Source organism: Pieris brassicae, chromosome 3, assembly GCF_905147105.1.
Source record: "Pieris brassicae chromosome 3, ilPieBrab1.1, whole genome shotgun sequence".
Classification (NCBI taxonomy): domain Eukaryota; kingdom Metazoa; phylum Arthropoda; class Insecta; order Lepidoptera; family Pieridae; genus Pieris; species Pieris brassicae.
In genome coordinates, this window is record NC_059667.1 from 4,915,665 (window position 1) to 4,933,709 (window position 18,045).

The window sequence follows — 18,045 nt, forward strand, 5'->3', positions numbered from 1 at the left end:
ACGAATCATTGTAGCATTCAAATCGATTTTGAAAGCTACCATCAGAATAAAACTCCCAGTTGGATCTTCGCCAATAAGGGAGTCTGATAACAACTCGAACGACGTAGTGGCGCCTGTTTACTATTAGTTCCTTGTGTGCTAGACGGTATTGTCCGAGTACGTTATCATTCATCTGGCATTTTCGATGTATCATAACTGTACTTACCCTGTTTTGTTTCGTTATCTTTAAGGTAAATTACATAGTTTTATTAAATGGTATCTATCAAAACTTAACTTAAGCTTTACTTTTATACTTTAAAATAATAATAGGAATTTTCTATTTAACTTAAAGCCTTACATGTTACAGTTTATACAGCATTTTACACCTCCATAACAATAGTAAGGCTATAATCACGACTGCCTAGCAGAACGCTATTTTAAATGTTACTCTCTTTTTAAAATTATTGGTGTACAAATATTAAGCATATTAAGGTGTCTGCGATTTTTCAACACTTGTTAATGGCCAATGGCACAAAAAATGTATTCATTTAAATGTAGATGTCAAAAGCGACTCGATTTTCAGTATTTGATTAATTAGGGCCTAATTATTAGGCGTTGCCGCCGACCAGTGATTTATATTATTACAATCGTAAGTTAGACAAACAAGTAACTTCACTCCTGTATTTAAATTATTATCGTATCCTAAACTTGTCCTGGGTCAACAACCAGACGGGATGCAGTCAAGATCTTTGTTCATAGCCGACGCGTCGGGACATTCACCTAAAGATGCAATAGGTAATCCATACAAGGTAATCGTTCCTACTTGTTATAACGTATTTTAACCCCTAACAAAAATTATTGCTTTTAACTATTTCTAATATAATGTGATTAAACTAAATTTATCCCAAATCACTTGATCCTTAGTAAATAAATTGATCACCTTCATAAAAAACTTTGCACGTTGTCGTTTGTTCGAACTTTAGAAATTCACAGGTACCAAAGTATAAGCATCTATACGTACTATAACAAGTAGTTTTATTCGTAAGGGAAAGGTTCCGCATTATTTCAGACAAAAGAAGGGCTTTGACCGCTTCTAGGTGACCCAAGCATATTGACGTCAATTCCTTTATTTATAATAAAGGACGCGACTGAAATAATGCCAAGAACTTAGAATAAGTTTTAAACTATAAAAAAATTAAGTTGTCGAATTACTGAGGTACCCACGTAATTTTATTATTACCTTAGTTCTTATGTTATCCGGAAATGTAACATTAACAACAAAATTTGTAATTAAAGTATAAGGTATATGATATGATCTATATTTATAAGTGATTAAGTCACCAGTTTAAAAGATAAGGAAATCAAAACTAACATTGATGATGCATAAATACTAACATAGATCTTTCGTCAATTAAAACTATTTGTCACGTTATGCGACCATATACGAAGACCACACAATTCGTTCTTCTAAGTAGCCTATTTGTTCTCAACGCTACATGCTTCATTGTTGACTACTTTTACCATTTTACACCAAAAGATAGACACAATTGTAAAGTCAGGTCTGAGTACAAAAATCATGTTCACTTATTTAAGGGTAAAACTTTTTATAGATTAAGTTTAGTAGGTTGTGTATAGCACCATCATAATTTAACTAAAAGTGTTTTTATATATACGTATAAAGCAATTCACTTTTACCCAACAAAGTGAACTGTTCATTCGTAATGCAGATTATAGTGGTAATAATTTTCATTAGAAACATATTTAATTAGTTTCAGTACTAACGTAAAGCTAACAACATCAAGTGAATTATAATTAGGGCGATTGTTTAAGATTAGTCGCGGTTACTGGTTGGTCACTCAGACGGCGCGTCACAGGAAGAAAAAGGGTAAACACAACGAAATACTAACTCTTTATATCTGTGTGTGGTAACGAGTGCATACTAAATAACGAATCACTTGTATTATTGTAGTATGTAGGTTGTCCGTAGTCAGTACTCAGTCCTAGAAGTTACAAATTACCATCAGTGATCAGTCACAGCACGGCCCTGCTCGATGTTACACGCGTATCCTCATGATCTTGATGAACTTTTGCTTTCGTGAACGTAAACAAAAGTAAAGATATTACGGATACAATAAGTGTTAAACTTTATAACGTCTATGAAATTTTTTATTTATCTTTTATTAGGTAATTTCAAGTTAAATAAGTTTCTATTTAAGTGTCAGATATTGTGTTTTTCCGGAGGCGACGCGACGGTCAATTATAACTAACTATATCTGATTTAGTTCACTGAGTCACAGTTTCTGTGTAAATAAGAATAAGGAAAGTGCTTGGAGTACTATATGTTTTGATTGCAGTCGATACAATGGGAAAAGATTATGGTAAGCAATTTACATTGAATAGCCCCTTTCACTTTGCCTGTGTTCGTCAATCGCGATTTTTGAGCTTGGATCTTGCTCAAAAAGAAAATAGCTAACCTACTTGTAATAAAATGTAAGGAATTTATTTATAGCAAAATATAAAGCCAGTTATACTATTGTATAGAAGAGTCGATTGTCTTACCTTCTAGTAATATAGAACAAAGTGTGTGTCTAGTAATTTAATTTCATTGCTAGGTAGGTATATGGGCAATTTTATACACACCGAACTAAGGAGGATGTGGGCAGGATAACTGCTACAGATTATTTTTAAAAGATACCGCCACTATGGCTAATTTGAAGCCCACAAGGGGAATAATTTATAGGTCCTGGACTAGAATTCTTATGAAATTATAACTGTTCATGGTTAGAAAATACTTGGTCAGTCTTACTCGAACATGTTTGCCTCATGGGCATGAGTTCGAATTGTACCGGGGGATTGCCGAAGATCAGATACACAGACCTATTATGAAGCACTCTTAACTAATTAATTTATTGTCCTAACTTATTAGTAGTTATATAAAATTTAAAATACTATTGTGTTCGTCATCTGATTATATTTATTGCTAGAATTATTTTAAAGATTATGAACTTATTTTGATAATTTACTTATATTACCGGATACAACTGATAGCGTATATCAATTTCCTAAAACCTCGATAAAAAGCAGTCTCCGACGAAATTAGTATCCAAGATACATAGTAGGTATGTATTAGGAATAGACAGGCTAAGACGTATAACAGCAGTGCAGTTTCTTTGTTATATTACAAAACTCGACAGTTTATTAGCATTTATTAAATACCTCTTAGTTTGTGATAAGATAAAACAGTATCACGGGTTTACCTTATTGAGTCATAATTTCTAGTTTCTTTCTTAGATATATATTTAAAATATATTTAAAAAATACTTTCACTGGTAGATAAACACCTTCCTAAAGAAAATAAGTTTGTAGCATATAATGAATAATAGTTGATTGTAAAAAGATGTTTTAACAGAAGATTATAAATTCAGCTAGCTAGTTTAAAAGCCCTCTTGTAGATTTATTTTAAGATTATCAGAAATATTTGTAACTTTGCTGCATACAACTGCTTACTACGGTTAAAGTATGTCCTTGGAAAACTAGATCGCAACAACACATTATGTAAACAAAACGTTATACTTAGATATGCAATTGCAAATAGCGTACAATTGCAAAACAAAAAGAGCAACAGGTTCGATTCCATTATACAATGTTTTATATTTATAAACTATCAAACTTAATAACTTCATTAGACCTCAGTGAGGATCAGCACAAATGGCTTTCAAAAGTCAGTCACAATTAATAATAATTCTAGTTGATCTAAGTTCGGTTGCGGTGGTTTTTTTTCTCATAATAATTGATATATGCGTTTATCCTATTTTGGCTATTATGTATTAGACTATTAGATAATATTAAAAATAAAAACTAGTCAAACCACTGATTTCAACGTTCAGAAATGTATTCTAAAAATAATGTGTGTATGTAACGTAAATAAATTTATCTTGAGCGTCACCTATTTTTATGATACCTTCTGGCATTAGTATGTCGAAGTTATCCTCGAAACAACAATTTCGAAAGCCGTCAAGTAAAAGCAATATATCTGCTTGTAATAAATCATAATTCTTGAAACGGGACTTATTTATTTTTTATTTAGTCAAAGTATCAGTAGTGATACAACATTGTGAGGAAATTCAAATCTTATTAGCTACTTAAACATCAATTAAAATCTAATACAAGGACAATAATTTACAAGCATCACGACAATCACGCTGAATTATAGGAATATGATAAGGACAAATTGTTTTTTTATTTATTTCCTACCCGTTTAGAAAAACAGTTTTTATTATGTTTTAAATCACTTCTTCGTACCTTGTACCTTAAAAGAGGTTCTTGTTGATTGAAAGCATCTTTATCCTCGCGCTTTCTGGTCCTTGTTCCCCGTTCTGAAACTATTTATTTCCTACTCTTTAAGAAAAACACTTTAATTGTGTTTTCATGATATTTAAAAAAATCAGATCAGTTCTTCATACGTTTTACCTTAAAAGATAATTCCTGATAGAAAGCATATTTATGCTTCTGCAGGTTCTGTTCGCTGTTCCTTTAACTATTAATTAATTTAATAGGTTTCCATTGTCTTAACAGAAGGCTTAGCGACGCCTAACAAGATTAACTTCATTACTTGCCTTTGTAGTCTTCTCACATGAACTACAAAGTTTATAGAGCATTTCCGGTAACTAATGTTCTACAAGTCCAGAGACACGATACTTCTCTCGCATAGACAATATTGTTGTAAGTATGATTTATGAACGTCGTCATATCGTGTTACCTGACCTGCTATCGGACCTACACTTCTAAGTCTATAATACCTCAAATTCCCCGTCGTTTTTTCCACACAGTCACTGGCAGGGTCGAGGGTACAAACAATTCCAATATGTGTTCTCTCTGAAACCTCTTTGAAATTACAACAAATGATTCTAGCGCACCCAAAACGACCCTAATGACCACAGCGTGGTTTAAATAAGATGGAGAGAGACATAAAATGTGAGCGAGACAGATAGTGACGCTTATGACATACGGACGCAAATAAGTAAAATAGACAGTTTCTTTTTTATGATTAGATTTATTACTTTTTTTATAAAAGATGTTCAAATTGCCATCCTTCAGCTGCAATACAGGCTCGACATCTCCTTAAAAAAGATCGTGAAATGAAGCGGGCAAATCGTCCATTATTCACAAATTCTACTGCTTCCGCTATTCTCTGTCTAAGGTCTTCTACATTTTGAATCGACTTGGAATAGACTTTTTCCTTTACTGCTCCCCAGTAAAAAAAATCAAGAGGATTTAAATCGGGTGAGCGTGCGGGCCACGAGATTGTACCACCCCGCCCTATCCATCTGTCTGGATACTCCTCGTTAAGGTGGTTTCGAACTAAGCGGCTGTAATGCGTTGGACAACCATCTTGCTGGAACTGCATATATCTCGTAAAATAGTAAGCGGCACGTCATCCAGCAAATTGGGCAAATGATTTTGTCAAATCTAAATAAATTTCAGCATTTAAAACTTCTGGTAACTCAAAAGGCCCTATGACTTTTCCGTTCAAAATTCCAGTGCACATGTTAACTTTGAAACGGTACTGTGATCTGTCTGGTCTCATCAATCGTGGATTTTCGACGTGCCACTCGTGCAGATTGTGTAGGTTCATGTAGCCGTCTTTTTTAAAAGTTGATTCATCCGACCATAAAATTTTTTCTAAGAATTGTGGGTCTTCTCGGTGTTTTTGAGACAGACTTTGTTTAACAAATTTTTTTTTTGAAGTAAGTGTTATACCACGTTACAATCCTTATTAAATGCGCGAACTTTTAAAGCTGCTTGCCAAACTGGAGTAGTACATTTTTTTTTCATGACGATCAGTTGAACTAGTGCGAAAAATTCATTTTGAAAACTTGGTACGGTATAAAATGACATTTTCCTACAAGTTGGAGTGTTCGGCACAGGGTTTAGGATCATAGGTTACTAAAGCACTATTCGGGATGACGTAAGAGAAAAAACATTGGCAAAAAGTAAATATTTGTAACAACAGGAATGAAAAAACTGTCACATGGTGTACATTTTCTGGAATTAAAGGAAAATTTCCATAACTCCAAAAATACATGACTTAATTTGTGGCATAAATAGTGTGGCATTACCTATGAGAAAATTTCGACTTGACGTCAACTTTTGGGACACCTGTATATATCGTTAAATAGTTATAATATTATTGCTAATCTCCCTGAAAAATATTTGATAATATATTAAATTTGAGATTGAGGTGCGTATTTTATAAACAGCCACCTTTTATACAAACTATGGTGATGTCATACGAAGCTACATTTATGTGAAACTATAGTGCAAGAGATTTAATACAAAATCAAGGTAATGATACAATAAGTCCACCAGTATCGCGTGTGCCGCACTCAACTGCCAACAAACTATTGTGTAGTTTCGTAATATCCTGTGTTTAATTTAGTGAAAATAAAATATTCATTAAATCTTATTGTAAACAAGAAGTTGTGAACAAAGAGATTAACAAAGTGATTATTTTCATAATGTTCCACGCCGTTGTGTTCAAAATTATTAAATATTTTCCAAATAAATTTAAATGTTATATGTTTGGGTAATTTGCCTTGCCAAGTCTGAATAATATAAGGATATTAAATCATTTGGTTTGAACGAAAAAGTTTACAACTTCCTTAACAATAATTACAAAAACCAATATAAATACTCAAATAACGTAAAACCATTATAAGATATGATTTTTACATCAGAGTAGTGTTTGTTTTAAGCATTAAAATTTCCAATGGGTTTAATGATTTCCTACACTTACGTAATATTCCATAGTAACGCTTATTACGCAAAGTCTCAGTGGGTACCTAGTTGTTACTATTTGAACTTTGTCATAGAAACTGAGATAAAAACACTGCTTAAGTTTTTTTACCATTGACGCTCCAAGGCTTCAAAACCAATTGTCTTTAATTAAATAATTGGTCTCATTATAACTCTCATTATAACATTAATAACTCAAGGACTTATTATTTATCCACCGAGAATTTCGACATTAATCTATCGTAATCATTTTTATACTAGGGGGCTGTAACTTTAGATGCAGTTTTTGGCTCCTTATTGGAGTATAGATATACAAAAAGTCTGTACAAACATTACCTGTCCATATCGTATCCCTAAGTTTCGTACTAGTAACTACAGTAAACCCGCTTAAAACGATTCCTCAGGGACCCTCCCAAAAACGCGCTTTAAGCGAGAAAGCGTATTATGCGGGAACGAAATTATATACAGTACGTATTATTTTCCCTATCTATACCAAAATTAAAACATAATACATGAATTATTATGTATTATATATAGGTATTAAATTATACATTTATAAATTACATTAAATACATAGTGTAATTATAATTACATTATTTAAAATACTCACTTATTTTGGTTTGACATAAAATTTGATGCATTAGCAATTAAAAGATTTTCAACATAATTCAATTTTGCAGTGCGTCTTCCCTTTGATCCAAATAATGCCTAGGTGTTCGACAAAAACGGGGTTGACTCATCTTCGTCTTCATCGTCATCACATAGGACCTCGTATTGTGTGTCATTCACATTCTCAATAAGATCTTCAATTGATTGATTTTCGTACGGTGCTACAGTGTCATCAATGGAAGAATAACCAGAAAAACCCTGCAGTATCTCGGGTTCTTCTTCCAACACGACGTCAGGGCTCGGGCGTTTTAAGCGAGATGACGAATCGTATTAAGCGTTAAGAAATGTATGAAAATATGTCTCAGATGCAGAGACTGGCGTAAAGTAATGTATTATGCGTGAAATCGTATTAAGCTTGATCGTCTTAAACGGGTTCTAATGTAATAACTGACGTAAGACTGATCTTAAATTATCGTATCACTTTTTATTTTTCATATTATATCCTTTTTTAGTTTGTTTGTTTTTGTTCCTGCTTAGTTTTCCCTTAATAACTATACGTATACGTATTTTTGCACTCCTTCCCTACCTTATCTAATTTATAAGGCTGCCAGTTACTCCTTTTTATTGAATTGTGTTCAATTTTGTTTAAATGTTAATAAATAAATAAATAAAAAGTTAGTTAAATTTAGTTAAATAAATAAAAAATAGATATTATTATAACAACAAAAAAGTGGTTTTTCAAGGTTCAAAACAACAAAAATTTTACAATAAAAAGAGATTAGCCTAAGCACTGATAGGGGGGTGGTATCCCTGAAGTGCGTTCCGCTATTACTCTGCAGTATTTAGTTATGGCAAAGACAATTAAACGTTACTTTAATTGTCTTCGGTCTACTTATAGTTATTTCTTGAGCAAGGATTATCTTTGAGATTGTCTAAATATAACTCGTAGATTATTGAAGGATACGTATTTAGACAACAAAATAGATCTTATATTTAGATACGACCTGTGCGTGTGGTCGTTGACAAACACGTATTGACTGCAGCGTGTAAGTTATCATGTAGATATGGCAGTTTAAACTTTGCTACATTATCCCTTAACAACAGTGATTCCAACTCTCAGGACCTTCCCCCTAGTACCATCTTCAAATACCACTAAATATCGACTGAAACCCCAATTATTTTTGTTGTAATCTCTCGGCTTGAGAAGTAGTTCCAAATATGTTCCAAAAATACATAAAATTTCTATCTGGAATCTCCCTAAATAAAAGTCCATACCAAAAAACCCCAGAACATATTCATTCTCCCAAAATTTGGGGGAAAACCCCCAAGTTGGCACTGCTTTAGAAGAAATACTAGAAACACTTTTCTAGCCTATATATTTGAAGGTTACGATCTGCAGTAATTAATAAGACTTAGAAATTCAATTATTGTTTTAATTAAGTTTATTCCTTCGATATTCGCCATTTTCCTTTTAAAAATATCAAAGTCACTAAAATATTTATACCATAGGGATTATTACTGCATTACGACTCAATATTTGAAAAGATGTTTAAAAGTTAATTTCAATAATTTACATTAAATAACTGAATAGAATAAACATTCCTATTACATAAGTATATCCTCTGTTGTGTAACGAATATGTATATTTAATAGACAACTAAGGTCAAAGCAGCAAATCTAGTTGGTTAGGTCTACACCAAATAAGTTATTTTGTTTACTACTTACCCCATTAATATATCGTTGACATAAGATAACTAACGCAAATGATATTATCATGATAAGGGCTCAGTCATTGATAGCACATAACATTGTGTACAAGTATATTTCTGACCATAACAAACGTTATAAAATGTTTTTGCCCTTATAAATTTGCAACGAGGTTTAAAAATATGGTTTGTTGTGGAGATTCATACGTATCACCTAGAGAATCACGTAAGTTAAAATGACATTATACTTCTATAGCTTATGAACAGAAATCTACTAGTAAAACCTATTGCGATTTACGTGTATGTGCCCAAAACGGTGTTTTGCTGATAAGAAGTAGTTGCATCTCGAAAGAACGCAACTCCTGAACTACTAATTATGGAATACTTTTAACTGAATTGATTTTTAATGTTTGTATTATATATTTTTTTTAATTTGTTCCTAATAGTTATCTGTGTTATCTTTCAGGAGAACCGATAAGTTATGACCCAAATTTCAACGGCCCCATTCACAATCGCTCCTGTACTGATATATTATGGCTGATTGTATTTGTGCTCTTCCTTGGAGGATGGGGATACGTTGGATATTACGGTAAGTTGTGTCAAAAATCGAGTTTAGTATCAATTACAATTTAAATAATGTTGATCAGCCTAATTAGTATTAATTACCATGTGGTAATGCGCTCTATTTTCAACCCTGAGGTCATAATTTGTTAGAACCGCTTGTGCGTCAAGGAATTATTGCATTTTAAGAAAACGGTATGTTATATATGCGTCCACGATTCTTTAGAGCGGTATCCAGTAGCTATTCCGCTATGAACCATTCCTACACTTTGAATATATTAGTATCAAATGTGCACCTAAGAAACTACTTAATCATAAATTATTTAATAAATGTTTAACGTTCTTGATCAGTCAGCGTTTGAATAAAAACATTTTATCAACTTTATTCTACGAGACGATCATATATCACATCTAAATTGTATTCCTGTCAGGTTTGACACGCGGTAGCATTGAAAAAATATTAGCACCAATCGACTCAAAGGGCCGGCGATGTGGGCTAGATTCTGGACTCGAAGAGAAGAAAAATCTTATGTTTTTCAACATTGCCAAATGTCTTTCTCCTGGCACTCCAATCACTGGTTGTCCCACTACGCAGGTATTCTTAAAGAGTTTGTTTAAGCAATATACTATAACAGTAATGTAAAGTCTTAACGGGGTGATATATTGGACACTAATTTGATATATTTAAATATCATAAGTGTAATCTTGAACGAAATTACCCTTGATATCATTTGAGTTCAAGGAATCTTTACTTTACTTTAAAGTAACTCGGCGACAAAATAATTATCCAGAATCACGTGAGCTTTTTTAATTACCCAAAACATAACTAAGATTAAGATTAGAGATATTTAAAAAAATCTTTCCAGGTTTGCGTGGAAAATTGTCCGGACAATACAATTATTTTCGAAAAGGAATTGAGTCAAACCAGTTTTGAATCGCTAAGATCCAAAATGGTCTGCACCGATGATGTAAATATAAATACCATGACAAGTTCACAGGCACTTCAGTATATGAAAGAAGAAAAGTGTGCGCGATTCCTATTAGCTAGTCAACCAGGTATCTATTAATTTTATTTATTATTGAATGAGGGAATCAAACTGTGAATCGGAATGCGAATGAGCCACGGACCCGGTCCACCTGTCTAGTGAGATTTGTATCTGGGTACTTGATACTGAAAAAAGTGACAAAGTTCAGTATAGAACTGTATTTTACATTATCACCTTCATTGTACTAAATCCAAAAGAAACAGAAAAATGCTCAATCGCTAGTCAATTTACAAATCAATATCTTGTCAGAACAAACATATGACTAAGTTATTAGTATAAATCCAATTATTAGTGGCTGTACACAGACATTCCGTGTGTGTGTGATTGTTGTTTGACAGTGTTTTGCTTTTGTGTGTTGTCCCTAATTGACATAAAGAATGGATTTAGTACAGACAAACAGCGCTTATTGTTGTGTCTATTGTTGGCCTGCTTTATTATAAGTACAAAAGTTATGGCGCTTCAGTGTTGTTCCGCTGCATTGGTGACCTTTCAACTCTACAATGCCCAAAGACTAAAGACGGAATCCGAAGTGGAAACGAGGAATGTGTTCGAAACCCAGTCGAGGCCCAGAAATCTTTGCTGAATAGAGCCACAGCACTCGATTCTTACATCGGTTGGATTGCTGCAAGCTGGGTGACCTTTTTCACTAAGGAAAATGAACGAGAGGCGCATATTGTATGTAGTGCTGCCTGCACGAAATTCTGCAAATGATATGTGAACGCACTACTAAACGCTTTGCATTTTACTTATACATTGCATGTGACGATATTAATTCTAAAATATGCTTTAGACGTTTTAACCATTTTAGTTGTGTTAACTCATTTAGTTTACTGAATTTGAATGACGGTGTCAGTTTAAAACTAGCGAAGCAGAAATTTTGTTTAAATGTATTATCATGTTGGCATAGAGGAAACCATTAAATTATGGTAAAGTAAGGTTTTCTAGTTGTTCTTACAATTCGTTAGTAGTTAGAACTCCTTCAACAGAATGAAACCTATGCGGACTAATTGTACTACTAACCTCAAGATACTTCGATGCTTCGAAACAGTTCCTTGGAGATGCGGGCATAAAATAACAAAATATATTAAAACCTTTTCAGCCTTATTATAAAAAGCTTACAGCGTTTGGTATTATACATACCATTTTAATATGGAAAAAACGTAACAAAGAACTATCTTAAGTCCGCATTTCATAATAAGGCCGTGGTGGTGAGAGAGTAAAACGAAAGACGAAATGTTGCGTTTCATTGTGATTTCACAGACGTAAGAATGCATATCGCGTGTCTACATGCCTATAATTAAATAAAATAAATTAATGGCGCTTCAACCTTTTTGGCCTGGGCCTCAGATTTCTGTATCTGTTTTATAATCATTTGTAAATTGAATAGGCAAGTAGGTGATCAGCCTTCTGTGCCTGACGCACGCCTTCGACTTTTTGGGTCTAAGGCAAGGTTTACTCACGATGTTTTCCTTCACTGTTCGAGCGAATGTTAAATGCGCACAAAGAAGGGTGCAAACCTACAACCTCAAGGATGTGAGTCGCACGTTGAAGCCACTAAGCCAAAACTGTTCTCTGCTGTTTTGGATTATAATATTGTATACCTAGTCTTGCCATACATACTGAAACAATAAAAAAATATTTTTTTTATAACTTTTAAAGTGTGTTAGTTTAATACATAAATATAAAACAATTTATGACTGTATTGTCAGTTAAGAAATGACCAGTACGTCTCTTATAGGCTACAAGTCCTAAGTCATCTTTTAATATACGCGACATGGTTCTAGGTGCTATCTTCATCTTCCAAGATATCTTTTGCTTTCGGACAGGATTTCTTCGAATTCTTTCCCTTACTGGTTTGACTACCTTTTTCACCCCACTCCATTTTAATATCGCAAAATATTGTACAATCTATTGGCGCCAAAGTGAGAAAAGTCTATGAACAATCATATAAAAAGGACAGATTCCAAATTCAAATAATAAAAATAAACTAAATATCACATTTAGTTTATTTTTAGTGGTAACAGTATTTATGGCCAGACTAAATATATAAATAAACAAATAACATATTTAAACGGAACTCGTAATCTTTTCGTTTTTCGTAGAGCATTCTCACTCCCGTATTAATTACACTGTAAATATAACGCTACATAATATAGAAATAACATCTGCTTTTAACTAATGCACTGGTATCTGGCAGTTTTGGGGAGGTGCTTTGTTAACGTGACGTCAGTCGTCGTGGACGTGTTAGAAGAAGTTAGCAATGGTACCTTAAACCTTGGCCAAGATGAAATAATTGACCAACTCGCCAATTTGATAAAGTTCGATCAGGTAGATGATTTTATTTTCTATATTACAAAACCAATTTATTCCCAAGAAACAAAAGTAAATTTTTTGCATTAATTTGAAACACAAAATTACGTAATTTTTTAATAAAATCATTTTTAGATTCTAAAATATCGTTTACTTTTATAGTAAACGAGTAGTATATTCAATGGATATTGCATGCTTAATTGTAGTTTTTAAAAATATATATTTTAGGGTTGCTTGAGTTGGCTGCCCGTTGCACTAAATAATTTTTATTTAAATTGTAAATATCTTGTTAATATTATGTGTACATATGTTAATAAATAATTATATATTAATTGATATTGCTCTATGCGCATATTCTGTCGAACTATATATTCTATTTGCATATTGCATCAACAGCTTTATAATTAATGCACTGAAACCACTTTACATGAACAAACGCGTTACTTACAATTTAAATTTGCAGTTTATTATTTTTAAAGATTTCTATATATTTTTATCAAGATGTTTTTTGGCATTGACTAAACTTAAAAACTATGACATAATGCACTGAAATTAAATTTTATTTCAGCTTATGAGAGCCCGATCTTTCTGTTATAGCCAGCAGATAAGAAAGCCATTTTTTGCAGATTTTATAAAAAAACATATATTGCTTTGTACAGTTTATATAAGGTTGTCGTTAAAATATTTACATATTATTTATTTAATTAATAAACATATCCACACTTTTATATGGCTAAGTTACTATGTGTTTCCTGTACAGCTATCATCACAAATAGTTCAAGACCTGGTCCAGTCTAGATGGTACTTAGCAGGAGCGTTGGTTGCAGTCTTCGTGCTATGCTTCATATACATTTTGTTGCTGCGATGGGTCGTGGCTCCGGTCGTTTGGGTATCAATTGCTGGTCTATTAGCATTGCTCTGTTTCGGTAAGCTAATTATTATGTTACAATTTGCAGCAACTTTACCGAAAATAACAAATAATTATATTAGCCTATTGTTTGAATACGCTCCAAATCATAAGAAGACGTATAATAAAATATTGATACTTTTTTTCCAGCTATGTATCTCTGTTACAAGAATTTTGAATACTATAAGGCAAATCCAGCGGGTCTCTACCAAACCAACAATTTAAAGGGATACGCACAATCTATATTTGCCAAATACCAAACGTGGCTAGTTATATTAATTGCTTTGGCGGTTATTTTCCTAATCCTACTACTAGTAGTGATATTTCTACGAAATAGGATATCGATTGCTATTGCCCTTATACGTGAAGGCAGCAAGTGAGTTAATTTTTTACCAATATCTACTATTCAATTTGTATACATAATTTATTTGAACAATGTACGTTTATTTTCAAAGATTTAGATCCAATCAGCTTTCCACACAATATTGTAAATATTTTACGTTCAATGAGTTTGTAAGATTTTACCCTTACCATATTGCCTAGTTGTAGCATTATCGTATCGTCTAGTTATACCTAATAAGTACTAGATTTTTGTTTCATATATTATATTAACTTTTTTATACAGACTATCCTAGATCTCTAAAGTAGGATCGCGATTTTCTAATTTTTATTTATTTCAGGGCAGTAACAGCGATCAAGTCGACAGTATTGTTTCCAGTGTTCCCATGGATCTTACAATGTGGTATTATAGCGTATGGGGTGTTGGTGCTGATGCTGCTCCTCTCCATCGGAGAATCATCATTCCGAGTAGTAAACTTACGGAATGATACAACATGTAGCTGTGCCGGCGTTTATACTGAGGTACACAAAACAAGATTTTTATAGAGTTTATTTTTGTATAATTAACAAAAAATTAATTAATTAATCATATTATACTCTTTACGGTGAATAAATAAAGAAATATTTTATCAGTCAGTTTTTCCATTACAATTAAATAAAACTTTTTTTAAGTTTTCAAATTATTTATATAAATAAATATAAATCAGAAAATATGTTGCTAAGCGCTAAACTCGAAGATGGCTGGTCCAATTTAAGTATTTTTTTTTATTCCTTAAACTCTGAGGAAGGTTTTCTAGAAGAAAAAATAGAAAAAATGAAATATTTAGTTTTATTTAGTATATACTTACTTAAATTTTTATTCCTATAAAGCGCCTTCATAGGATAGCATAGTGAAATGTACCATATATTGGTGTACTAGCTAGGTACTATAAAGGTAGGCTTAATAAAAAAAACATACTAAGGCGAAACGAAGTTCGCGGGGCAACTAGTTCGTTATAAAAAGGTTTGTTATTTTAACTTAATTCTCTGCTCTTTCAGGAAGGGCAATCGTGTAATCCAGCCAATTTTATAAGTGTGTGCCGTGACACTCAATCCGTAGGAGGCCTAATGCCTTGTTCCTTAGCCTCCTGTCATTTTACGGGAATCGAAAATCCTAATAGTGTGATTGCGTTGCATTGTAAGTATAGATTTTTTCCTTTAAAAAGACATAATAAATCTCATAAGCCGTAGAATACAAATGTAGCAGAGCATTTACCCTCTATTTCTAAACTCTGAGTCGTACATTATAACCCCAGCTCGAAATCAAATGGATTTAATATATGGGCAAGAAAAATACGTGCCTTTGCCGTGATATCTGGTTTATGGTAAAATAAATATATATGATTTATAGAAATATTGCACATGCAAGTTCATTTGCTTTATATAATATTGAAATTTCAGTGGTCAATTTGCTTGGTTTCTTCTGGACAATGTTTTTCATTAGTGGCATCACTGATATGATGCTGGCGAGCACATTCTCCACTTGGTACTGGACTTTCAAAAAGAGGGAATTGCCATTCTTCACTCTCACTTCGGGAATATATAGAGTTCTTCGGTGAGTTATTTATATATATCCTCGCCTGATATATGCACATTATGAAAGCATTTCATGTATTCTAAATATCGAGTGGTCAATAATGACCTATTAAGTCATAAGTCTATATAAAGACAATAAATTATATCCTCTTATTTTTAAAGTGTACTCTAGAACCGTACAGTGTTTGTTATTTAATATAAATTACGAAAATTCTCATGATTTAAATAATTTAATTTAGTTATTTACAAGCAATTGATAAATATGTATGCCATGTAAAAATCATACTTCTAAGTATAATTTACAAACGATCATATAAATGATATTAGGTGAAAATATTTTATTTTAATATAAAATCTAAATTTAGCCATTACTTTTCCAGCTACCATCTAGGCACGGTTGCTTTAGGGGCTTTAATTATTGCAATTGTTCGAGTAATAAGGGTTATATTAGAATATCTAGACAGAAAACTTAAGAAATTCGATAATCCATTCACACGATGCATCATGTGTTTCTGCAAATGCTTCTTCTGGTGTTTGGAAAATTTCCTGAAGTTTATAAATAAGAATGCGTATATTATGTGCGCTGTGCACGGAAAGAACTTCTGCAAGAGTGCACACGATGCATTCTCGCTACTCATGAGAAACATTGTTAGGGTTGTTGTTTTGGATAAGGTAAGTTTTTTAAATATTTATTTGTTATATGGGAGCGGGAGTTGCCGCAATGTTTCGTCGACCTTAGTTGACCATTTTCTTGATCAAGTGTGATCAGCAACTTGTACTTGTCGGTGTCGCTGTGTCGAACCCGAAACAAATATAAGACTAAGTCTAATAATTATACGTTGGTAAACGACAATTAGTATGATATTGAAAAGCTAACTATAATAACTTACCAAACCATAACAGGCGTTTTATTAACAAAAAGCTTATACAGCTTAAAACATGTAAACAATTCTAGGAATAATAAAAGTATTTCTTACATAAACGTAGAAGTTAATGCCTTTTGCGCCTTCAAAGTAATGATATATCACACATCTTTAAATGAATCACATATATTCACGCTGGAGCATTATTCTTAGCAAGCTATTTTATAACTCTACAGGTAGCAGACTTTATATTTTTCCTATCAAAACTATTGATCTCAATCGGCGTTGGATTCGCGGTGTATTATCTACTTGAATGGAACTATGTCTACGAAATAACTAATGGCGAAAAACTGCACTACAACTACGTACCAGCGATAATACTGAGCGTAGCCACCTACCTCATTTGTACTATTTTCTTTAATGTATACTCCATGGCTGTGGACACGCTGTTTCTCTGCTTTTGTAAGTTTTGCACAATTTCGCCTAAAAAGGCTTAAAACAAATTCGAGTATTTTTTTTTAAATCATAGCCTTCATAATTTCGATGTCGGTATCTTATAATTACTGTTACAAAAGTATATCACGTCTCTCAATGTTAATACCAATTTAAACGAACGTCACTTATTAAACAGAATTAACGAAAATACTAAATATATGTCAAGAATTAACATACTTTCAATTGATATATTTGACTAAATAATTAACATGTACTTAACTTTACAGTGGAAGATTGTGAGCGGAACGACGGCTCGCCCGACAAACCATACTTCATGTCTAAAAATCTATTAAAAATACTTGGCAAGAGAAATAAGAAACTTAACTAAGTTAAATATTAACAACTTTAAATAGTGTTTAAATTAATCGTATTATTCAAGAAATTTAAGATAATTATTCAACTACCAAAACATAGCGTCGGATCGGTTTCAGATTAACGAAAGGCGTTAGGAATCGACGACTAGGCGTAGAATGCTGATATTTTGAATATTTACATTTAGAAGTATATCTCTACAAATTCATTTTCTATTGAACCTAAAATGTTATATAAAATTCATCGTAATGAACGTAGATTATTTGGTTTCAAAGCGATGAGAGATAACAATTATCTCGCATCGAATATTAAAATTAAAGTACAGATTTCGATTTTATGACGCACCAACCGTAAGCGCTAATATTGAATTTTGACTTTAAAAATTGTAATAGATGTCTATGATAATGGATTCAAATTTCAAATGATATTCCATCCACTATGTAATATTGTGCCAAAGTGTTAAGCAGCATAGTTGTGATCTACAATAATTTACCATTAGGTATTTTTATACTAATATTCCACACAATTTGTATATATGAATTTTAGAA

The 18,045-nt window shown here is 32.4% G+C and overlaps 1 protein-coding gene across 3 annotated transcripts; it reads left to right on the top strand.

Annotated features, from left to right (window-relative positions):
• The first annotated feature begins 1,989 nt into the window (after positions 1 to 1,989).
• LOC123706816 (choline transporter-like 2) lies at positions 1,990 to 17,867 on the top strand. Of its 3 annotated transcripts, none has more exons than XM_045656274.1 (13): positions 1,990 to 2,357; positions 9,556 to 9,678; positions 10,082 to 10,245; positions 10,517 to 10,706; positions 11,160 to 11,371; positions 13,767 to 13,932; positions 14,064 to 14,289; positions 14,594 to 14,774; positions 15,291 to 15,429; positions 15,693 to 15,846; positions 16,208 to 16,499; positions 16,927 to 17,152; positions 17,413 to 17,867. In XM_045656274.1, exons 1-13 carry the CDS (start codon positions 2,342 to 2,344, stop codon positions 17,511 to 17,513), a joined length of 2,190 nt encoding a protein of 729 aa, XP_045512230.1. In that variant the 5' UTR covers positions 1,990 to 2,341; the 3' UTR covers positions 17,514 to 17,867. The 3 variants fall into 3 exon arrangements, with proteins under 3 accessions (XP_045512230.1, XP_045512229.1, XP_045512231.1); XM_045656273.1 differs by lacking the exon at positions 1,990 to 2,357 and adding an exon at positions 8,966 to 9,315; XM_045656275.1 differs by lacking the exons at positions 1,990 to 2,357; positions 11,160 to 11,371 and adding exons at positions 8,972 to 9,315; positions 12,894 to 13,024.
• The last annotated feature ends 178 nt before the right edge of the window (positions 17,868 to 18,045 follow it).

Excerpts from the sequence above, each read along its gene's own strand:
- LOC123706816 (XM_045656273.1), top strand. The coding sequence starts at position 9,273 with ATGGTTTGTTGTGGAGATTCATACGTATCACCTAGAGAATCAC. Across the intron at positions 13,933-14,063 it reads ATTAGCATTGCTCTGTTTCG|CTATGTATCTCTGTTACAAG; the intron begins GTAAGCTAATTA and ends CTTTTTTTCCAG. Across the intron at positions 14,290-14,593 it reads CTTATACGTGAAGGCAGCAA|GGCAGTAACAGCGATCAAGT; the intron begins GTGAGTTAATTT and ends TATTTATTTCAG.